At 36.8% G+C, this 24402-nt stretch overlaps 1 protein-coding gene and 1 long non-coding RNA gene across 2 annotated transcripts in view; both read left to right on the top strand.

Moving 5' to 3' along the window:
* Positions 1–1233, top strand: LOC112050913 (uncharacterized). The gene is made up of 2 exons (XR_002887192.2): positions 1–241; positions 1047–1233. It is a non-coding gene; the product is annotated as an uncharacterized LOC112050913 (long non-coding RNA).
* A 4512-nt stretch (positions 1234–5745) lies between these two features.
* Positions 5746–24402, top strand: part of LOC112050916 (synaptotagmin-5-like) — a 67843-nt gene continuing 49186 nt past the window's right edge. Inside the window, exons 1-2 of the mRNA XM_024089330.2 lie at positions 5746–5833; positions 7937–8238. Of these exons, the coding sequence (XP_023945098.2) occupies positions 5830–5833; positions 7937–8238 (306 nt within the window). The 5' untranslated portion in view covers positions 5746–5829. The remainder of the gene's footprint in view (positions 5834–7936; positions 8239–24402) is intronic.

Genomic DNA, 24402 nt, shown 5'->3' with positions numbered 1-24402 from the left:
TGATACCGGGCGAAGCACAATATTTTGTAACAAATTCAAGGATTTACTTTAATCCTTATAACTATTATTGTAGGAAAGACTCGGAAAATGCCGGCTGTTGTGGAAAACAAACCTCGAGATTGTGCAGCATGCAGATTATTTGGTTCCGTCGGCCTGGTCGGCATTGGCGCTTACCTTGCCAATGCTGCTTGGAAAAACAAGACTTTACCTGGAAAAGTGGTCGTATCGACGCTCTCATTTGGTAATTAAATGTTTAGTACAATTTCAATTATAACACTCACAAACTCATAAAGCTTTGACTTAACCTAACATCATCATCATCATCATTATCATTGTCAGCCATCGGCTGATGATGGACGTCCACTGCTGAACATAGGCCTCTTGCATGGACTTCCAAACAAAACGGTCTCGAGCCGCCAGCATCCAGCGGCTCCCTGCAACCAGCTTGATGTCTTCGGTCCACCTAGTGGGGGGTCGACCAACACTGCGCTTTCCACCTAATATTTACACTTGTGAAAAATATCAGAATATTTTATAATCTTCATCTAATCTAATTGCTATTCCTCTTCATAGTTACAGTCTTTGTCTTATCTTTATCTTGGGTGGTTGTGTACCACCCAAGATAATAAGTTTGCTATACTTTCGGAAAAAAAAAAATACATTGTTATACCTTGAATTGATTGATTGCAAGGATTGAATGAGTAGTTTGATAACAAAAAATGTTAGCCAAAGAATTCTAGTAAATCCAAATATCTCCAAATTTAACTGCATCACTACTGTAATCCAGTCTAATTTGAAGTGAGCTTGCCTATTTACTTGCATGCCTGATGGAAAGCATTCCATCGGGCATGACCATCATTATTGAGCATATTTCTCATAAAAAATAGGCCAAGTGAAGAAGCTCTGGTGAACAGGGTCCTTAACAAAGTCATCTATTATATTTTCATGTATGTTGTTATTTAAAGATTATTTAAACTTCTTTTGGGCTTTCCTGTAATTATTTTTTAAGGCTTTCTTGTAATAATTAAATTTTTATCTTGTTTTAGCATTTGTGACCCTGGGTGTGCAAAGATATAAAAACCAGTACCCCTTCAATAAAAATGTTGAGAAGACATAAAGGAATTGATTAATTAAGTACTAAAATGTAAAGGATGTTTTGTGTATTTATTATACTGTAAGAATAATAGTGATATTATAATAAAAATTGTAAATAATTATATACCTTAAAATAAATGTGATTTTCACTTAACAATGGGACAAGGACTGAACATTGAACAAGGACTCTTCCAAGCTTTTCCAAAGTTGCCAATCTCTCGCAGTTTTTGTCCGGTTACCACCAAAACAAAACAAAGAAGTTTACATTTGCAAAAGTCTACTCTATCACATCTTAACCATAACCAGTTTAAAAAAAATCTTTCATCAATGGAAAGCTATATTATCGGCGAGTAAAATAGGCTATAATTTTGCCCATATTCCCCAGTGAACTATGCGGGTGAAAGTGGGGCACTCGCAAAATGTATTATTATTGATGAAATATTTCTTAACATTGATTTTGTGGTTTATGTGTTAAAGCGTAACAAACGAACTCGCATTTGCATTTATAATATTAAATAAGATGTAAAGAAATTGCTACTTATAATAAAGTACGATTTCTGACTTCTGTACTCTTATAGCGCCATCTATATTCTCTTTCGTGAACTCCGACAACATTCACTGTCAATATAAAATGGGTTCTGCGTTATCATGCTAGTACGTCATGTGTCACATAGATGGCAATGTTACCAAGATTTTCAATTTCCATTCAATGATCAGCTTTAAGGTTGCTAATAATGTGAATAACAATACTTTCCATTTGCCCTAATGGTTAGAAGCAAAGATTTTATACTATGAAATATGTTACGTGCTTACAAAATTACCACAAAAAGTGATCCGAATTTTGCTACTCCACTGAGAGCACACATGTACAATTTTGTGTTCTAATGTAACTTTCATGTTACATACCTACCTAATAGTTAATACACTCCCTGAACACACAACTCACCATTAATATTTAGGTATTAATTGGTTAAATAACTTTTGTTGTTTTCTATGCGCTATCGACATATTATCTAATATTAGGTACCTCTTAGAAGTAAGTTTACATACATACCATAGGACAAAAAAAAATACATAATATTTCTGTTTTGAGGGCATAGTGGCAGTTTGATACGGTTACTATCGCGTTAACGTAAACGCGAATTTCTAAGGAATTGAAACAGCGCCATCTAGTGGCACTACTGCACAACTGTTACAATTCCATATTTTGCGTTTACGTCAACGCGATAGTAACAGTATTGAAAACTCCCACTAGGCACACTATAAAGGTACATAAACAAACTATCTTTATGACAACTAGCCTTCCAATCGATTTTAAATGACGGCCTCCGTGGCGCAGTGGTATGCGCGGTGGATTTACAAAACGGAGGTCCTGGGTTCGATCCCCGGCTGGGCAGATTGAGATTTTCTTAATTTGTCCAGGTCTGGCTGGTGGGAGGCTTCGGCCGTGGCTAGTTACCACCCTACCGGCAAAGACGTACCGCCAAGCGATTTAGCGTTCCGGTACGATGCCGTGTAGAATCCGAAAGGGGTGTGGATTTTCATCCTCCTCCGAACAAGTTAGCCCGCTTCCATCCTAGACTGCATCATCACTTACCACCAGGTGAGATTGTAGTCAAGGGCTAACTTGTAAAGAATAAAAATAAAAAAAAATAACAAGATTCGTTTCAGAAAATTGCCACACAACACATGAAAATATTAATATGATTGATTGCCTAAGAATAAAACAGAAGCCTACATTATCTACAAAGCGGTGGAGCCTCCAAATTGTCTACTGAACCAAACATAATTAATGCGTAAGTTAATGGATACCGACCTACTATTTTTAGCAGGGTGTTATTTTAGGATACCTAGCTAATATTAATTTATTCCGAGCTTATTTTGAAGACTGTTATTTGGAAATCCTTACAAGGTTACTCTACTCGTATATCCTGTAGAGCCGTGATAGCCCAGTGGGTATGACCTCTGCCTCCGATTCCGGAGGGTGTGGGTTCGAATCCGGTCCGGGGCATGCACCTCCAACTTTTCAGTTGTGTGCATTTTAAGAAATTAAATAACACGTGTCTCAATCGGTGAAGGAAAACATCGTGAGGAAACCTGCATACCAGAGAATTATCTTAAGTCTCTGCGTGTGTGAAGTCTGCCAATCCGCATTGGGCCAGGGTGGTGGACTATTAGCCTTACCTCTCTCATTCTGAGAGGGGACTCGAGCTCAGCAGTGAGCCGAATATGGGTTGATGACGACGATATCCTGTAGTGTGCCTATACCTACTCGTACATTCATCAATAATCATCAGACAATGAGCATTTAGTAACCGCCCTTCTAAGGTTTTATTTGTCGAGTTCTCTTTGTTCTGACTAAAAAAACTGTAAGTACTCAAACCATAGATAATCTTAATATTGTCAAAGACTCGAACAGTATGTTACGTACGTATTAGGTAGGTAGGTATATCGTGCGTGCGGAGAAGTGAGGTGCATCAGTCGTGGGGTTTTCATTCATCGCTACAAGCCCCCCGGCCCGCGCGGCTCATCGGAGTGTTAGGTACGAACAAGTTGCCAAGCTTTACTTCGCTGACACTCACACAAGCATACTTATCGTAGCGTAGTGATTCGTCTAGGGCTCCCATTTCGGGGCACATAAATCGGATTACTTATCCTGCGACTACACAAGGCTATTATTTTATGTAATCTATCTGTAGGTAGCGTCTGGCTTGGTCACAAAGTGCTCTAAATATTGTTAAGCGTCATGTTTGTCATACCTAAAATAAATAAAATAAAAGGCTTACTTTTAATGCTGTTTACATATGAAATTAAAAATGGAGGATTAACAACTAGCTAAAATAGTAATTTTCATCTCCCTTTCAAAAAGCTCGTCTTGCACAGACAAAGGCCTTGTTTAATATTTTCCACGTATTTCTGTCTTTTGCTATTCGTAACCATCCTGTTCCTCCTATTTTCTTAAAATCATCTTCCCATCTCTTCATCTGTCTTCCTCTATTTCGTTTACTATCTCTAGGGTACAATTCAGTTATTATTTTTGTCCATTTCTCTTTATTTCTCTCAGTATATGTCCCGTCCACCGCCATACATAGTAAGTATCAAAAAAAAAAATTACATGTGCTAACAAAATTTATTTGTACTCGATTATCGATATCTTCTAGGTAAAGCACATATTTAGAGATTTTTTTGTTTCATAAAAATTCTTCCGAAAGTAGGTAGGTACATAAGGTCAATGCTCGGCAGCTTTTTACGAGACGAATACGTAGGCAGGTAGATATGTTCCTCATAATATTTTTGCCAGACATGTTCCATTTTAGCTGCTGGGAAGAAAACCGTGTTTTGTTTAAAAGCTTTTACTGGGGCGTATGTTATTAAATTAACATAATGGAGAAAGCTTAATTTAAGATAATATTTAATTAAAATATAGCTAAAGAGGTTTACATAGGATCACAAGTACAAACATACTTTGTATTATGCCTACATATTTGTTGCATTAATATCAAAACTGCCTAAATCAACCAAGTAAAAGGGAATAGACCCTTTGAACTAAATTCTTTGACGGCCTCCGTGGCGCAGTGGTATGTGCGGTGGATTTACAAAACGGAGGTCCTGGGTTCGATCCCGGCTGGGCAGATTGAGATTTTCTTAATCGGTCCAGGTCTGGCTGGTGGGAGGCTTCGGCCGTGGCTAGTTACCACCCTACCGGCAAAGACGTACCGCCAAGCGATTTAGCGTTCCGGTGCGATGCCGTGTAGAAACCGAAAGGGGTGTGGATTTTCAACCTCCTCCTAACAAGTTAGCCCGCTTCCATCTTAGACTGCATCATCACTTACCATCAGGTGAGATTGTAGTCAAGGGCTAACTTGTAAAGAATAAAAAAAATATTCTACCAGGAGTTTCTTATTATGTTCTTTCTTTTTTCTTCGTTCGTTTTAATTCATATTACTACCTACCCTAGGGCAGTGATATAATAGGTTGTCTATCACTGCCCTAGGATATTTAGTTTAAGTTGTTATAATCTATTTTATCTACCAGTTGAACCGACTTCAAAGAAGTATGTCAGTTATTTTGATTTTAAAACTAAATTACTAAACCGATTTTCATTAAAATGAAATGGGACCAATCTGGACGTATACTTTTTCAAACAAAAAAAAATAATTGGTTAATAAATAACGAAGTTAAGAAGTAACAAACATTAAAAAAACATTGAATTGAGAAACTCCTTTTTTTAAAGTCGGTTGAAATATGATTGGACAATCTAACTAAATAATTGGAAAAACAAAATAAATATTAATCTTTACTTCAATAATCTTTAACGTTATTTTTGTCTTTTACGTAAATGGCATGTGCCAATTTGATTTAAAATCACAATAACTATGGTTAAAACAAAATTATCGGCATCGCTATAAAAAAAGATTACAGAACACAAGAAGGCTGTGCAATCAAAAGCCAACACAATTTCCTCTGAATAACGGCAATGAAAAACGTTGATTACTAAAATACTCAGTCCATTCAAATGTTGGCTTTTATACTGTTTATAGCCACTTAAATAGTCTCCGTATATATCCAAACGTTATACGATTACGTAGGAAAGTCAACATCGCGATACAGATCACGATTTCAAGTAAACAACTCTAATGATAAGCCGACATCGCAGTCGTGCGCGCCCGCCCGCCCTAGTCGCGTGTCTCCAACGTTAAACATTGTTCTACGTACAACGGGACATAACCACTAATGGGTACGTAGTACAAATACCTCTTCCTTGCCGACTTTATCAACCATATGGTAGCATTTTCATAAACAACTAAAGTATTATTACTGTACTACAGCATTTCTTGTTGAGTACTGTTTATCAACAAAGAAATTAGAAATAAAGGTAGAAAATGCATGTCATTTCTATAAGTTATTTATTTTAAATTATGTATTGTTTGTTTATAAAATGTTATATTAAATATATATACCATATCTAATTGTTTTATGCTTGTTAATCAAATTTATTTTCATTAATTTAAGAATAAGTTAATTATAATTATTATGAGGTGTGAAATGACTAGTGATTTATACCCTCATTTTTAATTTGTTTGTTGGTAAACAGTACTCATCAAGAAAGGCTGTAGTTTATGTGTGTATACTTTGTTAAAATAACTTTAATTACAAGATATATGTGTGTTTTTCGTTCTTTTTGACCATTGTTTGGTATGTTTTTTTAATTCAATAAATTAACACCGTATGTGGAATTGTTTTTATCTACAATAATAATATTATGAAGAGTAAATATTCGTGTTTTGTATGTTACGAATAAGTTACGAATAAGTAATAAAGCTAATAAAGCTATAAACTAAGGGATCAATTTGAAAAACTGTTTCTCCAATGGAAAAAAAAAAATTAAAAATTCTTTCACTGTTACAAAGTTACACTATCCCCAAGTGGTATAGGCTATATTTTATAGGTGTGTCGGCGGTGAAATCGCGAGGTTCTGATAGTCTATACTATAATATATAAAACTGAACAATTTGTTTGTTTGATTGATTGAACGCGCTAATCTCAGGAACTACTGGTCCGATTTCAAAAATTCTTTCAGTGTTAGATAGCCCATTTATCAAGGAGGCTACAGGCACATGTTATCCCCCCTTTCCTGCGGGAACGGGAACCACGCGGGTAAAACCGCGCGGCGTCAGCTAGTGTATTTTTATTAGTGTATAGTGTATATTTTTATAGAGGACGATGATCACCACAACACATAATCTGCATTTAAACTTTTGCGGGGTCATCGTTCTAATTAATTTTATTAAGTTTTAATTAGTTTTAGTCACTAGTAGTTGAAACATAACTACGTTAATACGTATAGTGAATGTGGTTGAACTTTTAAAAGCTTTCGCGTCAGTGAATTTACAACCGTGTTTCAATTATACTACAATCTGCATAATGTGATGGTTGCTTGGAATGGAAAATTTTTCGTAGTTCATTCTCGCTATCTGGTTATTTACTTTTAAATTGTGTTGACATATCTGCACTCGGTTTTTGTTTTTTTTTATAAATCCACGGTTTTCCTTAGATGATGATATTATTGTTGATCAACACAATCACACCCCAGGCACTAGCGGTAGGTAGGTACTTTGTTAATCATCAAAACAGGAGGTTCTCAATTTTTCCTATGGTTTTTTTAATGATTGTTACCTCATAACTTCGTCATTTATTAACCAATTGCGAAAATTCTTTTTTATTTGAAAGAGTATACTTCCAGATCGGTCACATTTTATTTTGATGAAAATCGGTTTAGTAAATTTGTGTTAAAATTAACATAACTGAAATACATATTTGCAGTCGGTTCCATTTTTATGGTATAAAGATTATCATGTCTTATAAAGTGGTTTATGTTAGTTTGAACGAACCTGATGGGTCGACCACGACAGATTTCATCAAATCTGTCATGGTCGACCCATATATTATCTAAACCTAAATCGTCAAAGGAAAAACATCGTGAGGAAATCTGCATACCAGAGAATTTTCTTAATTCTCTGCGTGTGTGAAGTCTGCCAATCCGCATTGGGCCAGCGTAGTGGACCATTGTCCTAAACCCTCTCATTCTTAGAGGATACGCGAGCTCAGCAGTGAGCCGAATATGGGTTGATAATGAAAAATTATGATATGTACATACAGTGCATACCCTAGTCAAAAGCCTTGTGCAGGCCACTTGGTTTATAGGTACCTGTTACATAGACAAGAATTCGTTCAAATATATTGGATCAAAGTGAAAAAGTACGTCTGGATACAACGCAATTTGTCCGCCGAAGCCGGATCGATGTTATTCTGTGCTACTAACTAATTTCGTTATCAACAGATAAGCTGTGGGTAGCGGGGAGGCAGCCGAGTGAACCACTTTGGGACGGCCGCGAACGCACTATGGAGAACTATTGGAGAAACTTGCACTCTACACCAAAGACTGGAGAAACTCACGCCCAGAATGTACCACTTCCCCAAGCGCGAGTGGACGCGTGGGCGGAGAATAACGCCTGGAGTGCAGCTTTAGGTGCGATGGGCGGCGCTGGGACAGTCTTGATTGTTGCGGTTTTGCTCTTCATGTTCAAGAAACCTAAGAAGCAGGAACCGCCGCTTCTTGCACCGATGGACGTTGGACAAAATGTAAGTTCTTTATGTACATATTAAATTTAAAGTTTTATTTTAATTTCTACCGTAAATTTTGCTCACGAAGTCGTCTACGTATTTTAATCTTTGTAAGTTATTCTTTCAGCGACACTGAATTAGTAGGTACATACGTATATTTTAACTTTTGTAATTGAAAAATAATACAAGAAACTTAAGCGAACGTATCGTAATGATTAAACAAATCATCACACTTTTAAATATGTATTTAAAATACATATTAGAAGAATATTGCCTTTACAATTCAATTACTTCTTAAAGATTCTTAAGTTTCGCTTTGAAACCTACTGTTTTTTTTTTGGGAGGGGATTCGTCGGTTTTTTGTAGAGTAGGTTTAGCTAAGTTATTCAATAATTCACTATTCTGTATGTCTATAAAAACAACGACGAACGGTTCTGGCGTGCTTTTTATGGCAAGAATAAAAGTGAAATGTAACCTCTTATCCTCCTATAAATAATAATTGACCAATAAAAATGAGCCATTATACATAAAACTTGTTAATCTTTCACATCGTCTTTCAAAGGGAAACTGGCTTGGTATTTTCGGTGGTAGCTTGGTATCTATCTGGACCTTAACCGATTTTGAAAATTCTTTCACCAATATCTCGTTACTTGTGAGTGTCATAGGCTATATTTTATCCTCTTATACCCACGGGAACGGGAACTACGCGGATGAAACCACAGGGCGTCTGTTAGTCCATGACAATACCCTCACCTAAAGGTTCCTAGTTCCCGCTAGTTGCAGCTTTATGCTATGTTCTTTATTTGGTCATAATGGTTTTATTTTATTGACGTGACAACGTCTTATAATTCGATGAAGAAGAAAAAACTCACACACACACACACACACACACACACACACACACACACACACACTCGAAAAAAGATGACGTCATGCGTCGTTCCCTCTAGGGTCGCTCTAGGGTTGCCAATTTTTTTTACAAGAAATAATGTATATTCTGGTCTATGAAGATTGTTAAACAGTATTTTAGAAAAACGGTCATTTTCTTTCATCAGCATTTTCTTATGACGTTGTCACGTTCTACTATCCTCAGTAAACAGACTTTACAGACAAACATTTTTTTTTGTTTTACTGATTGAATAAGAATAATTTTCTTTCTTTCTTTAGTGAAGTTGGTTATAAAAATAAAAGAAAATTGCCTTATCCACGTTTATAGTACCCGCAAGGCATTTGGACACAAAACCTTGTTACCCAATAGTTACACGGAGCAACGGGTTTCCCAGAGGACTGCGAACGTGTAAGAACTAGCCAAGTCGCTAAATATTCCATTTACAATTGCGTATGTGCGTGAAAAACTTACAACAATGTTAACAAAAAAAACTGCGTAAATAATAATTTATTATCGAACTAGAGGACGACCGCAACATTCGTCAATTCAGTTTTACATAAATCCTGCGGGGATCATGGATTTTTCCGGGATAAAATGTAACCTATATGTTACTTTATAACCGACAGCCTCCGTGGCGCAGTGGTATGTGCGATGGATTTACAAGAAGGAGGTCCTGGGTTCGATTTCCGGCTGGGCCGATGGAGGTTTTCTGTATTGATCCAGGTCTATCTGGTAGGAGGCTTCGGTTGTGGCTAGTTACCCTACCGGCAAAGACGTACCGCCAATTAATTTAGCGTTGCGGTTCGATGCCGTGTAGAAACCGAAAGGAGTGTGGATTTTCATCCTCCTCCTAACAAGTTAGCCCGCTTCCATCTTAGATTGCATCATCACTTACCATCAGGTGAAATTGTAGTCAAGGGCTAATTTGTAAAGAATAAAAAAAACCTCCTCTATCTATAGGTGAAAGTCCTGTTTGAAGCCAATAGGTCCAGCCATTCCGGTGATAGAATCTTTACAAACAGTCAACTGACGTTTCAAAAGTGCTTGTAAATTGAGCCTACTTGAAATAAATGAATTTTGAATTTTCAAAGATTAGCCCGGACAAATAGAGAGACAAAATTTTTAAAAAGCTTGATTGTGTTTAAGTATCGTGTAAATAACTATAAGCACTTTGGAAAACACAGTTGTCTTGTAATTATATAAATAAAGGTAAGCAGTTTGACTTTAGATAACCATGAGCTTTCTAAAAACTATAAACAGGTAGTAGGTATTAACCGCCCACGCGATTGTGCGAAAATTTATATAATCTTACAATGCCGCCGGCTTTTTGTCTAATGACAAGCGTCAAGGGCAGAGGTCAATCATGGCCCAATCTTAATCCAACTGTATTATCTTACTTAAATGAAATTGAGGCAATCTTTTTGGCATTATTTTCAGCTACCGAGTCATAAGTAGTAATGTTAATGCGCTGTAGGTTCTTTGAATTTCTTGATTTTTTGATTTTTATGAATAAATGACACGATACTGTGTAGTGATCGTTTTATTACGACTTGCGAATAGACAGATTACAGATTATACACTGCGACTTTGACGTTGTTTGTTTGACGTTCGTCATCAACCCATATTCGGCTCACTGCTGAGCTCGAGTCTCCTCTCAGAATGAGACGGGTTAGGCCAATAGTCCACCACGCTGGCCCAATGCGGATTGGCAGACTTCACACACGCAAAGAATTAAGGTAATACTCTGGTATGCAGGTTTCCTCACGATGTTTTCCTTCACCGATTGAGACACGTGATATAATTTCTTAAAATGTACACAACTGAAAAGTTGGAGGTGCATGCCCCGGACCGGATTCGAACCCACACCCTCCAGAATCGGAGGCAGAGGTCATATCCACTGGGCTATCACGGCATGTTTGACGTTGACAGTGACATTTTTATTTTTATACCATAGATCAGGTACTGTACTGTACTGTACTGTAGACGGATTTAAACAAGTAAAGTAGTCAAAATGAATTACACTAGAGTCATAAATTTAGCTAAAATAGCGAGTGTTCTTACCTGATAGTTAGTGGTCGTTAAATTCAAATTCAGAATTCATTTATTTCAAATAGGCTTATGTTTACTAGCAGATGCCCCGCGGATCCCCCACGTAGTTTCCGTTCCCGTGGCAAAATGGGGATAAAATATAGCCTATTACTCGCAAATAACGTGGCTTTCTATAAGTAAAAGAATTTTTAAAATCGGTTCAGTAAATCATGAGATTACTACCTCACAAACTTTACCTCTTTATAATATTAGTATAAACAAGCACTTTCGAATCGGCATGTAAATAATTTATCGTTATCACCCTATGCCAAACCAGCATTGGCGTGGCGTGGTGGTTCTAAACTCCATAACCCCTCTTCTACAAAAAGGGAAGCATTGCTCAGTAGTACGCCATTCAAATTGGTTGATAATAATAAAATAATAAAAAAAAACGATTTTTTGTCACAGTTATTTCACATAACATACCGTACCAAATATTTCGTACCTCCTCCTTTTTGGAAGTCAGTTAAAAATATATTTAGTCCCTCACTCTTATACTCGTAGCAACAAATAAAAATCATTTTCAGGTGGAATTAGAAAGCTACGTTGCTACGCGATACGATCTCGCGCCGCTACGAATTATACTCCCACGTTTTTGATTAACCAACGTCCGATGTTAATGAAAATGTCTGGGTGACCGAGCTGCTATGTTTTGTAAGATCGTGGTTTATATCATACTAGCAGATATCGGCGACTTCTTCTGTGTGAAATTCGGGTTTTTCAGAAATCCCGCAGGAACTATGGATTCTTATTAGAACTTATGTTGCCCAATAACCTTTTTTCTTCCAGAGAAAGTCCCGTTATTGATGTATTTCCTTCGACTTACCTTACCTTACCTTACCTTATCAGCCGATAGACGTCTACTGCTGGACATAGGCCTCTTGCATGGACCTCCAAGCACAACGTTCTCGAGCCGTCAGCATCCAGCGGCTCCCTGCAACCCTCCTTTTGATATCCTCGGTCCACCTAGTGGGGGGTCGCCCAACACTGCGCTTTCCGGTGCGGGGTCGCCATTCCAGCCCCTGGGGACCCCAACGTCCATCGGCTCTTCGAACTATGTGGCCCGCCCATTGCCACTTCAGCTTCGCGACTCGCTGAGCTATGTTATATTTGGTTCGTCGGCGGATCTCCTCATTCCTGATTCGATCACGCAGAGAAACTCCAACTTCCTTAGACTGCTGTATTAATAATTTCTTGCCTAAGCGTGCGCCCAAGAGTTGGTAATATATCCTACATAAGATAAATCATGGTCATAATTTTTCTTTCTTTTTTAAGAAATCTTTACCCTTCATTTATTGGGCCCCCCAACTAATTTTGATATGGGGCCCCTCCAAGGCACGCTTCTGGTTCTACAGCTATTAATAGATTACAGTCTAGAATACATAAACTACTTTTATCCCACTGGAACTGTATCTACGCGGGTAAAACTGCGGATTGCAGTTAGTGAAGAAAATACAGTTTTAAATGATTATAGATATGAAGTAAACAACTGGGCAGACATCAAGGTTTCTTGTTACAAAGAATTAAGAAAATGATATGTGACATACGAGTAGCATTGAGAAGCGAGAAGCGAAGGTTGTCATTGCATCGTCTGAATAATAAAACATCAGTGCCATTTCATAATGTACCTTAAGACTTTGACTTAAAGATCATATTCGCCGCTTTAGAATAAATGCACGAACGGAATGTAGCTTCAAAACAAACACGAGAGTCAATTTCATTACGCACTTGTAGTTCTTTACTCCGTATGAATCATCGATATTAGTTTGTATAGGTATCGTCAATTGATGTTTTATTCCTTTCCAGTAAAATTAGTAGAAAGTACTTTGTGTATGGTACCTTGACCTAATAAAAACAGTCATTCATAATGTGATGCATGCTTTGAAAAACTAAAACTTTTGTCCAGCAATAATTTTAATATAGTTTTTAAGTATATGGTATATAGGTAGCACATGCGATGTTATTTTTCGGGTTTTAGATTGTGATTTTGAAGTCGGTTTAAATTTTTTGTTTAAAAGATTTTATTTATTCAAATCCGAACAGTTAATTTTGGTACGTTCTAATTTTGGCATAAAACAACTTATACCATTATTAGTTGCAGAACTTTTGAATGAGTTCGCCAAAGTTTTTCAACTTTATCTCTGAGGAAATAAAACCATTATAAACTTTTTACCTCGTATATTTTACACCACCAACAACCAAAACTGGTAATCGAATCCAGAGGTCTTCTGTTATAAACCAAGATTTTCCGAACTGCGCCAAAGAGGTGGTCTAAAATTCAGACTTAACAATAGCTTAACAACTTACAGCTTAGCTTAAGCGTTATGATTTTTGTTACAGTGACGTATTACCACCTAGTCAATATGCCCATTAAAATATATTACGGAAGATTACTCACTGTTTAGACATTACAACATAGTGTTCCAGTAGACGAAGATGCTTTATGATACTCTCGAATTTGAGTCCGGGCACAATTCTTATAGGTAACAGGACTGCATGTCAACAGCCTGAGACATTAAATCATTTTGAGATTAACCATGTACGCAGGAGATATTATAGTACACAATTGTCTGCGCAAGTACAGATGCACTTTTAATTCCCTCACTCTCATAGTCCGATGGGACGGCAGACCGACACGACCGGTGAAAGATCAGGCGCAGAACCGACGGCTTTACGTGCTCTCCGAGGCACGGGGGTGTACCGACACCACCGACTTCCTAACTCCAGACTGCTAAAGATTTTCCTTGTTAGAAAAATCCCAATGACATATTTTTTTTGTTGGCCTGACCCGGGATTCGAACTCTGGCCCTCATTGTTCGTAGCTGAACCAACTAAACATAGAACCAATGAGGCAGTTAAATCGCGGTAGTTATATTATGACAGCCGGATACAGTCTATGACACGTGAACACGATGTCAGTATTGGAGATTGAATTTTTTAAACTTACTTTTACTCTGGTTAAAATCTTTTATGCGCCACTGCTTATAGAGTAGGTATGTCCTATTAATGGAATTGCGGGTTTTTGCAATAAGATCCATCCTAATATTATAAATGCGAAAGTTCGTTTGCCTGTCTATGTTACATTTTCACGACTAAACCGCTGAACGGATTTGGATTAAAGGATCAGTCAGTACCTTGGCAGAAATAAAAGAAAATATTTTTTTTAACTGTTTTTGATTATATATTATAATTCACTTTCATTCTTTCGAAGTAATATTCATTCTGTCCCAGGAAACGCTAATATGGGTAATAATGGCGGATAGATGACGTTTTCAATGCAGTAGACGATTTGACGTTTGCTGTCAATTGTCATATCATAGTTCCTCTAAGAGATAAATCAAGATAGCGATCTTAATTTATCTCAAACACTTGGGTTTTAATTTTAATGTGTATATAAAGTGTAAGTGTGAGTAAATAAAAGTGATTAAATAGTTAGATTTAATCACTTATTTAGATTTTTATAAAATCCTTGTATTTTTAAAATTTTAATGATACGGGGTACAACCTGAACCTGAGTGGACCTGAAATGGACCATCTCCTTTGATATAGAGATAAGTTAGACCTTGGTATAGAACATAAGCTACTTTTTATCCCGGAAACATCTACGGTTACCGCGGGTTTTTGTGAAAAACAGAATTTAACGCGAACAGTCGCAGGTTTTCGCTAGTAGATCATAAATTAACAACTAAAAGGGGTGACGGGAAGCGAAATAATTTGAATACCGAAAGACAAGACAAAGCTAAGAAAACTGAGCTGATGTATTGCTCGCAATTAATTCTCTTTGCACGACACGAAATGAAAGCGTTGAGTGACTTTGCGACATGACTTCATTATGGCGAGCTGTCTGATTCTTTACGTTAAGGTGGATTTCCATCAGAAATGGCGTGCGCGGAATTTTTGAAGCAATATCAAAGGTGACACGATTGTTGCCATGTCAATATCTGTTTTTAGTGGTTTTTTTTTCAGATATATTTTTTAAAGGTTGTGTTACACCTCCAAGCCTGACAGAGTATGTGATTTTTTCTACGTTAAGGTGGGTTTCCAATCGAATTTTCTAAGCAATATCAAAGCTTACAAAAATGTTGTCATGTCGATATCTGTTTTAGTGGTTACTTCTACCAGACGTATTATTGAAAGGTGGTACACGTGATGGACATATTGTTACACTTCCAAGCCACACAGAGTAGGTATGTGATTTTCTCCACGGTTGGGTGGGTTTCCATCAGAAGTAACATAGAATTTTTGAAGTAATATCAAAGCCTAAAGAATTTTTGTCTTCGGTTTTTTACCAAATATAACACGTTTATTTGTTGACACGTACCTCGGAAAGCATGTTAAGCCGTCGGTCCTATTATTAAAATCTAAAAGTGTTTATTAAAAAAAATAACTTTATCGCACTATGATCACCAGTCTGCATTGGAAAAGCGTGGTGGGTCTAAGTTCCATATCTGCTCTCCTATACGGAGGCAGGCCTAGCCCTGTAGTGGGTCATTTAAATACATATTACGAGTATGTTCATAATGATGTTTTTTGAAAGTTTGCTCCAAAAGTCCACAATCTGATAGATCTTCATTGTCTAATCTTGAAAATCTGGACTCTGAATTTACTTTGAACAGTAAGCTTAGAAACGCAATTCCTTTTTGGATTGAAATTTAAATAATATAAAATTTAAAATTTTGAAAATATTGTCATGAAATTATTAATTACACTCTCGATCAAGTCATCAATATCCTCTTTCAGTGCGCTTTCATTCGAGACCCCACTCGAGTATATTTGCAAATATTCGGTTGTTCTTCCCCACTTTCAACCCCCACAACTTTTAAACGGCTCAACCGATTTTCATTAAATATGTCTAAGAACACTCGCCCATAAGTCACTTTTTATGTAAAAAAAACTAAATTGAAAGCGTCTCATCCGTTCGGTAGCTATGGTGCCACAGACAGACAGACTAGACTAGACTAGACAGACCAGAAGTTATAACACCCCTCTTGTTGCATCGGGGGTTAAAGAAGGTTATTCCATCTCAAAGGTGCTTGTAATTTTAGCTTAGTTGAAATAAACTAATTTAAATATAAAATGCATGCAGGTACTCGTACGAGTATCACAAGACTCTACGTCTATGTAATAATCTTATAGTCTTATACTAATATATAAAAATGAAGAGTTTGTTTGTTTGACTGAACGCGCTAATCTCAGGAACTAAGTACCTTACTACTTTTTAAGTTAGTAGTTAACTACTGGTCTGATTTGAAAAATTCTTTCAGGGTTAGATACGCCATTTATCGAGGAAGGCTATAGGCTATACTATCCGCGTTTTCCTACGGGAACGGGAACCACGCGGGTAAAACCGCGCGCCGTCAGCTAGTAATAAATTTAACAACCCTACTCCAGGGTCACAAGTCCCAAGCTCTACTAGGAGTTTTCTGTCTGCTATACGATGAATCCGTGAATGTTAAAATATTCGTCTCGTTTCTTAAAAAAAAATTGCTATATTAAAAAAATAGGTATTTAAAGAAACTTTACAGTAGTCAAGGTTAAAGCCATCCAACTAAGACAAGTGCTCAGGAAGCAGATGCTTTACCACTATTATACTAGTCTGTAGTCACTAATGAGGGTCGTACGAAAGTGAAGCTGTTTACTAAAGTCCAGTGCAATTAAACGCTATAAATAGACAATTATAGAAGTCAACCTTAGGGAATTGGTTTTTTATTTAATTTTACAATCTCACCTGATGGTATGTGATGATGCAATTTAAGATGGAAGCGGGCTAACTTGTTAGGAGGAGCGTGAAAATCCACACCCCTTTTGGTTTCTACACAACATCGTTCCGGAACGCGTAATTGCTTGGCAGTACGCCTTTGCCGGTAGGGCGGTAACTAGCCACAGCCGAAGCCTCCCACCAGCCAGACCTGGACCAATTAAGAAAACCTCAATCGGCCCAGCCAGGGATCGAACTCAGGACCTCCGTCTTGTAAATCCAACGCGCATACCGCTGTTTTAAATTCTACGTAGTTTATAACTTGCGTTTTATTATGTTTGTATATATAATGTGTTGTCCATAATAAAAACCCTTACCCCATGAATACTTGGAAACGAACCATTCGCAGCGTAAAAAATCAGCTCCATCTTCAGTAAACTTTCCGAACTAAATAGTGAAACGTCCAAGTTCTGAAACTGAAAACTCACGTTGTGAGATAGGACTTGAACCTTCGTTTTTATACTCCCGTTAGATGGCGCTGTACTTTGTAATATTTTGATGCTACGAATATCGTAGCATCTATGCGATGGTAGCTTTCTTTGTCTACGAATTGTCTACGGCCGCAGACAATTTTTGGTAAAGTTCTTACAGCGTTCGTACTTCTATTTAGTGAAAATTTTAGATTTCCCTAACAATGCATGGAATGTAACAGTTTAATTGATTAACTAATTATTGGAATGTTTAGCTAATAATACAATGTACGTTACAAAATTTAGATACCTACAAATTAAAATTGTGATTTACATTACATAATTATTTATATTAAAATCCAAGAAAAAAAATCTCACAAGACTGTTTATTGTTTCTTGTTGGGTACCATTTAATAAATTTATCTGGCAACCTTTAAAAAAAACTCTCCTGAATTTTTCAAGTTTAACTCAAAAAGATTTTTAAAACAAAGTGTCACTATAGTAGAAATAAATATAACTTTTATTATCTTAAGAATAAGATACAGTATTGAATATACTCAAATGAGTGTTAAAGCGATCAGAACTGACACAGAGTCCTTTCTCCTTGACCCATAAACGGATATTTCATTGTAGTGTCGATGTTTCGTTTATGTAGAGAATCCTTCCGTATTTATCGAGGTGTAATAATTTTACCCGAATTTTAAAAGGAATTTCTGAATTACCCTTTCGTTCGGTCGTTCGTTATCAACCATATTCGGCTTACAACGGAGCTCGAGTTTCCTCTCAGAATGTCAGGGGTTAGGCCAATAGTCCACCACGCTGGCCCAATGCGGATTGGCAGACTTCACACACGCAGAGTGGAAAGATAAGAAAATTCTCTGGTTTGCAGGTTTCGTCACGATGTTTTCCTTCACGGTTAGAGACACGTGATATTTAATTTCTTAAAATGCACACAACTGAAAATTTGGAGTTGCATGACGGACCGGATTCGAAACCACACCCTCCGGAATCGGAGGCAGAGGTTATATCCACTGAGCTATCACGGCTCTTTTACCCTTCAATATTTATTATTATAAGTTACCTTTTAATGTTTTCGGCAATTTTAAAAAATTCAAATTCAAAATTCATTTATTTCAAGTAGGCTCAGTTTACAAGCACTTTTGACACGTCAGTTGACTATTTGTAAAGATTCTACCACCGGTTCGGAAGGCAGGTTCTGCTGAGAAGATACCGGCAAGAAACTCAACAGTTGCTCTTTTGAAAAAAGTCATACAGTATTACAATTTACATTTGATAACAATTAAATTACAATTTCTTATAGTTTTATTTCCTGTGTGAAGGTGGAAGCTGATCCAATGGCCTCCAAGCACCTTTGTCGTTAAGGAACTCATCAATAGTGTAGTAACCTCGACTAAGTAAATGTTTTTTAACACATTGCTTAAAGTTGTGCATTGGCAAGTCCATCACAGTCTTGGGGATCTTGTTATAGAAGAGTACACCCAAACCCACAAAAGATTTTTTAACTCTTTGGAGACGATATGCAGAAATAACTAACTTATGCCCGTGTCTAGTAAGACGTGGGTTTAGATCTCCTTTTCGTTTGTACAAATTAATATTTTGTCTTACATAAACTATACTGTTATATATATACTGACAGGCTACTGTTAAAATGCCTATTTCTTTAAACTTTTGACGAAGGGACTCGCGTGATTTTAGTTGATATATTGCTCGAATTGCTCTTTTTTGAAGTACAAATATAGAATGTATATCAGCAGCCTTGCCCCACAACAAAATACCGTAAGACATTACGCTGTGAAAGTACGCAAAATAAACAAGTCTAGCTGTATCAACATCAGTAAACTGTCTTATTTTTCTCACTGCAAAAGCAGCTGAGCTGAGTTTACCTGACAGTTTTTCTATATGAGCACCCCACTGAAGTTTAGAATCCAAGGTCACTCCCAGGAAAACTGTGGAATTCTCTATTTCTAGTGTTTCACCATTGATCATTATAGACTTATCTAATTTTATAACATTTGGTAATGAAAACTCAATACATTTAGTTTTCTTTGCATTTAAAAGTAAGTTGTTAACAGTGAACCAATGCGACACATGCGATATGGCACGGTTTACATCGTCGGAATTATCTTTACTTCTGTCACTCTTAAAAATTAGGGATGTGTCGTCAGCAAACAGTACTATCTCACAGATGCCGCTAACATGGTGTGGTAAATCGTTTATGTACACTAGGAATAGAAAAGGACCCAGAATTGAACCCTGTGGGACGCCCATTGTGTTAGAAAAACCGCGAGACTTTGAATCATTTATGCATACCTTTTGTGTTCTATCACTAAGATAAGAGGCGATGAGATCAAGTGCAACACTTTTTATGCCATAGTGGCTTAACTTAAGTAAAAGAATGTTATGGTCAACACAATCGAATGCTTTGGACAAATCACAAAATACACCAATAGCATTCTTAGCATTTTCCCATGCATCATATATATGTTTTAAAAGTTTAGCACCTGCATCAGTTGTACTGCGACCTTTAGTAAAACCATACTGTTCAGGGTGAAATAAATTATTTAAATTAAAATGACTTAAAAGTTGATTTAAAATGATTTTTTCAAAAACCTTACTAAGTGTTGGCAGTATTGTAATTGGTCTATAATTATTAACATCAGTTTTGTCACCTGATTTAAAAAGTGGTAACAGTTTGCCATGTTTCATTAGGTTCGGAAAGATACCCAAATCCACGCATTCATTAAAAATAATAGCTAAGTGGGGAGCAATTACATCAATTATATTAGATATTACTTTCACTGACATGCCCCACAGATCTCCGGTTCTTTTTAATTTTAACAAATTGAAAGATTTTTTAATGTCTGATACAGTTATGTGGTGAAATTCAAAAAGAACGTTGCACTCTTTAACATTGCCTCTTAATAGTCTCTGGGCTTCCGTAGCAGACGAATCTAGTGAATCAGTTAACAAGATAGGAACATTCTGGAAAAAATCTTCAAAGGCATTAACAACCTCGATATCAGTGTTTACCTTTTTGTCATTGACAATTAATTCAAAACTGATATCCCGCGGTTTGATTTTTCCTGATTCTCTATTAATTATATTCCAGGTGGTTTGTATCTTGTTCTCAGACTCAATTATTTTCTGTTTGATGTGTAACGATTTCGCAAGAATACAAACACGTTTGAAAATTTTTGAGTAACTTTTGACATAATCTAAATAAGTTCGCGTTTGAGTATATTGTTTTTGCTCGTACAACTCGTACAGTTTGTCTCTACTTTTGTAAATGCCTACAGTAGCCCATTCGCCAAACTTTAATTTTTGGCTAGCATTAATGCGTTTAAAGTTAAAAATTTTACTAAACTCTCTGTCTATTGTCTTGAAAAGTGTACCAAAGAGCATGTCTGGATGATTATTTACGTTTAACAATTTAGTTTATACCTCGTTGTTTCAGTGGTGAGCCTACTTAGATCTTGATTTGGCTATTAAATGTTGAGCTTTTCAAATAAAAAATCGAAAAATTTTAAAGTTGATGAGAGCATAAAGCACGGAAACGACGACTTATTGGAGTGAAGTAGCGTGGTGGGTCTAAACTCCGTGTGCTTCTTCCCACGTAACCTTATAAAAACATAACGTCCATTAAGTATGTGTATATAAACATAACATATAAACGTAACGTCCATTACGTATGTGTGTATATAGTACATACTTAAAATGGATTTGGAGAGGTTTTACTGTTTTTTTTTCGGGAGACACCCGTTTGGGTAGTGCTGGCCTCCTAGCGGGTAAAAATCCCTCCTACCTCAAAAACACTGGTGCACTTGCCGTTTAGCCTACCACCAGCGTCACAACCTCTTTCACTTTCCGAGATCCCTTTCATCCTTCTCCTTTGTTTTCATTTAATTTTCTAATAAATTCTTATTTAGTCCTTCTCCATTAGTCCTACCTCTTTTGTCACTTCCTCTCTTTAAACCGGGGTCAAGAAAACATGGTGTGTTCGTCATCATCATTGTAAATGCAGTAAATACATTTGGCGCAGTTCATTCAATGCGTGTTATGTATTCCATAAAACACCGTGCCCCGTGAAACACTGAGTCGTACGAAACGTGATGGTACCATGTTTCCTGTCTATCCACGTTTTTATATTTTTAATTAGTCTATAAGTCCTTTCACAGATTGGTCTCATTCCTGTTGCAATGCCTCCAAAGTCCTCTCTCTGACCGAACTTCTTTCTCCATTTTTGCTCATAAGTGGCAAATGCTAATTTGACGTCAAATAGCAAAAAAGTCACTTCCGTAATCAGGTAAAAATGTAAAGCCTGTTTAAAACATAAAACATTTTGGTACTCGACGGCACTCCGAGTCTCCAAAGGGTTGTTGACTTTGGCCTTGGATTACGGCCGCCCCAGCGTACGTACTCCATTATTTTGTTTCAGAGAGTTAAACTATGTATCCATAGCGAGCTAAGCTATCTATTACTGATGCTAACAGATATTTGGCTGTCCACCAAACGGTCGACTAAATTCAGCATATTTTTTATGGAAATGGGATTTGAAGCATAGGTTGCAACAAAAACGGTTGTGGGTATTGGCATCAACAATTAGATGACCCAATTGTTAAATGGAAAACCACAGCATATAGTAGGTCATGCTCAGACCAATTACCTTAAAACCTGCCTCGCTAAACGTTACCCTTCTGTAAAAGTATATGATCACGATCTAACGGGTTTATAAAAACTATTTATATAAAATCGATGTTACGTTGTTGTAATCGTTTTTGTCGTGTAAAGAACTTCCTAAATATGCCAGTTTGTGTAGTTACATGGCACAAAAAACGGCAACAGCTTCTAGTTTACTAAAAGATGAAGTTACGTTTCATTTGTAAGTAATTTTTATTGGTTAATTTGGGTGCGATACATCTCCATATCCAATTCCTCTATGCTACAATGCGTTGTCTAGTGCGATGGTGCCCGTCAAACAGAAGCGTAGGTGTAGCCTCTGCCTTTAACAGCCCTAGCTTTTTGCTATTACTGCCAGGATTATGTCTACATAATCCTGGCAGTAATATTACTACGGACAAGCTCTGTCACTCAGCACTAGAACTAAACTTGAAAATCATTACTAAAAATATTCTGCCTCGTTGGTCCAATAATTACCTTACGTTGATCATTACGTCTTCGGTTCGACTTCTGGGTCGAGCTATTTAATATGAAGCTTTTTTTCCAAGAAATTCTCGGTAAAAAACCTCAGGAGTGAGGAAGTAGATGCTGTCAGTGGTGGTTAGTACACCGTTGTCCCTAGGATTATTAAGCCGACGGTCTCAGTCATTACCTTTAAAATCTGATAATTTATTTATAACTAGCGGACGCCCGCGACTTCGTCCGCGTGAAACTCGATGTAAGCTTTCAACTACCCCTACCCTGCACCTACCCTACCCTACCCTACCCCTACCCCTTTTAAATTTTTCTAGGTCTAGGAAAACATAAGGACATCATCGTTACCAAGTCAAAACATATAATAAACCCGCCAACCCACATTGGACCAGCGTGGTGGCTCTAAGGTTCATATCGCTTCTCCAAAGATCATAACGGACCGTTAAAAAAGGCAAATAAAGATGTTGGTTTCAGTAAAACTCCAAATAGCTTAGCTCGCAGTGGTTATAACGCTTTGTTATTGTGACTCAAGATTTATTTTTTATGTTGTTTGTATTTCATTTGGAGGTACTACGTTTTTGTTTTATACGTGCTTTAGTAGCAAATTGGCTGTGACTCGCTTACCTTTCTAACACGAGATTTATTGGTATACTAGCCATTACCCTCAACTTCGTCCTCGGGGGATTGGGTTGTTAATTTTAACTGTGATGCCAAAAATAACAATTTTTTCATTTATTTCCTAAATAACTACCATGGCGTAGCATGCGTCAAAAACATAATAATATCTCAAGGAAGATGTGTTCTAAAATTCATTTTTTTTTGAGTAAATATTTCTTTTGTAAAATGTGTGCCTTATGCTTATAGTTATGACGTAGCCAAACTATAAAAAAAAAATTGAACCGATTCAAAATCACAAAAATAAACTAAAAAGCGAAAAATAACATCGTGTGCTACCTTCTGATCACATTGAGGCGTTGCCAAGCCAGTGACGTATCAATTAAAGCCTTTTCTGAAAGAACCAAGCCTCGGTCTTTAAATCCTAAAAGTTCATGATTTAATCGGCCTTATTTTATGCACCGCTGTGTTGGTACCGCCTTCAAAGGATCAGAAGGTAGCACATAACATGTTATTTTTCGCTTTTTAGTTTATTTGTTTTTAGTTTATTTGGAAGCCGGTTAAATTTTTTTTGTTAAAAAGATTTAATTTTTCTGTTTTTAGTGTGTTCACTTAATTTTTAAAAAAATCAGTACAGTAATTTTCTGTTAAAATTAAAATAACGAAATGGCTCGTACTGTGGCGCTTTAAGTGAACGAAACCGTCACAGTACGGGCAATTTCGTCATGTTCATTTTAACACAAAATCACTCAATCGATCAGTCGTGGATGGTTAAAGTAGGCTAAGAATACGAGTTAAATAAAAACTTTTATAGGAATAATACTCGTACGTATTGAAAGAACAAAAACCTCCTCTGTTGAGCAATCGATTAGACACAGGGGTCATAGTCGCGGGTAAACGAAACCAAACTCGAGTATATTATTCAAACATTGCTCGTAAATCGTACAATAAGCTGGGGTAATCCAATCCGAAACAGCTGAATAGATTAGATCACTTCTGCTACGCCCGCAAAACCATCTCGTTTCCCGTTTTACTCCGATATCGTAAAAACTGTAACCATAAAACTTTAGTCATTTTAAGAATGGCACTGAATTTTAAAAGTTTCCTGATGCTGGGAATTTATCGTAATAAGGCACTCACGTCTGGCGCCCGATAGCTAACTTGAACGACATGAGAGTATAAAACGTGTTTATAAGCCTCGATGTTCGCTCATTACGTGATACTTCGGAAGATAATCTGACGAATTGGAT

Source organism: Bicyclus anynana, chromosome 6 (genome assembly GCF_947172395.1).
Source record: "Bicyclus anynana chromosome 6, ilBicAnyn1.1, whole genome shotgun sequence".
NCBI lineage: Eukaryota > Metazoa > Arthropoda > Insecta > Lepidoptera > Nymphalidae > Bicyclus > Bicyclus anynana.
Note: the sequence above shows the minus strand (reverse complement) of the source record. Positions and strands in the feature narration are given on the sequence as shown.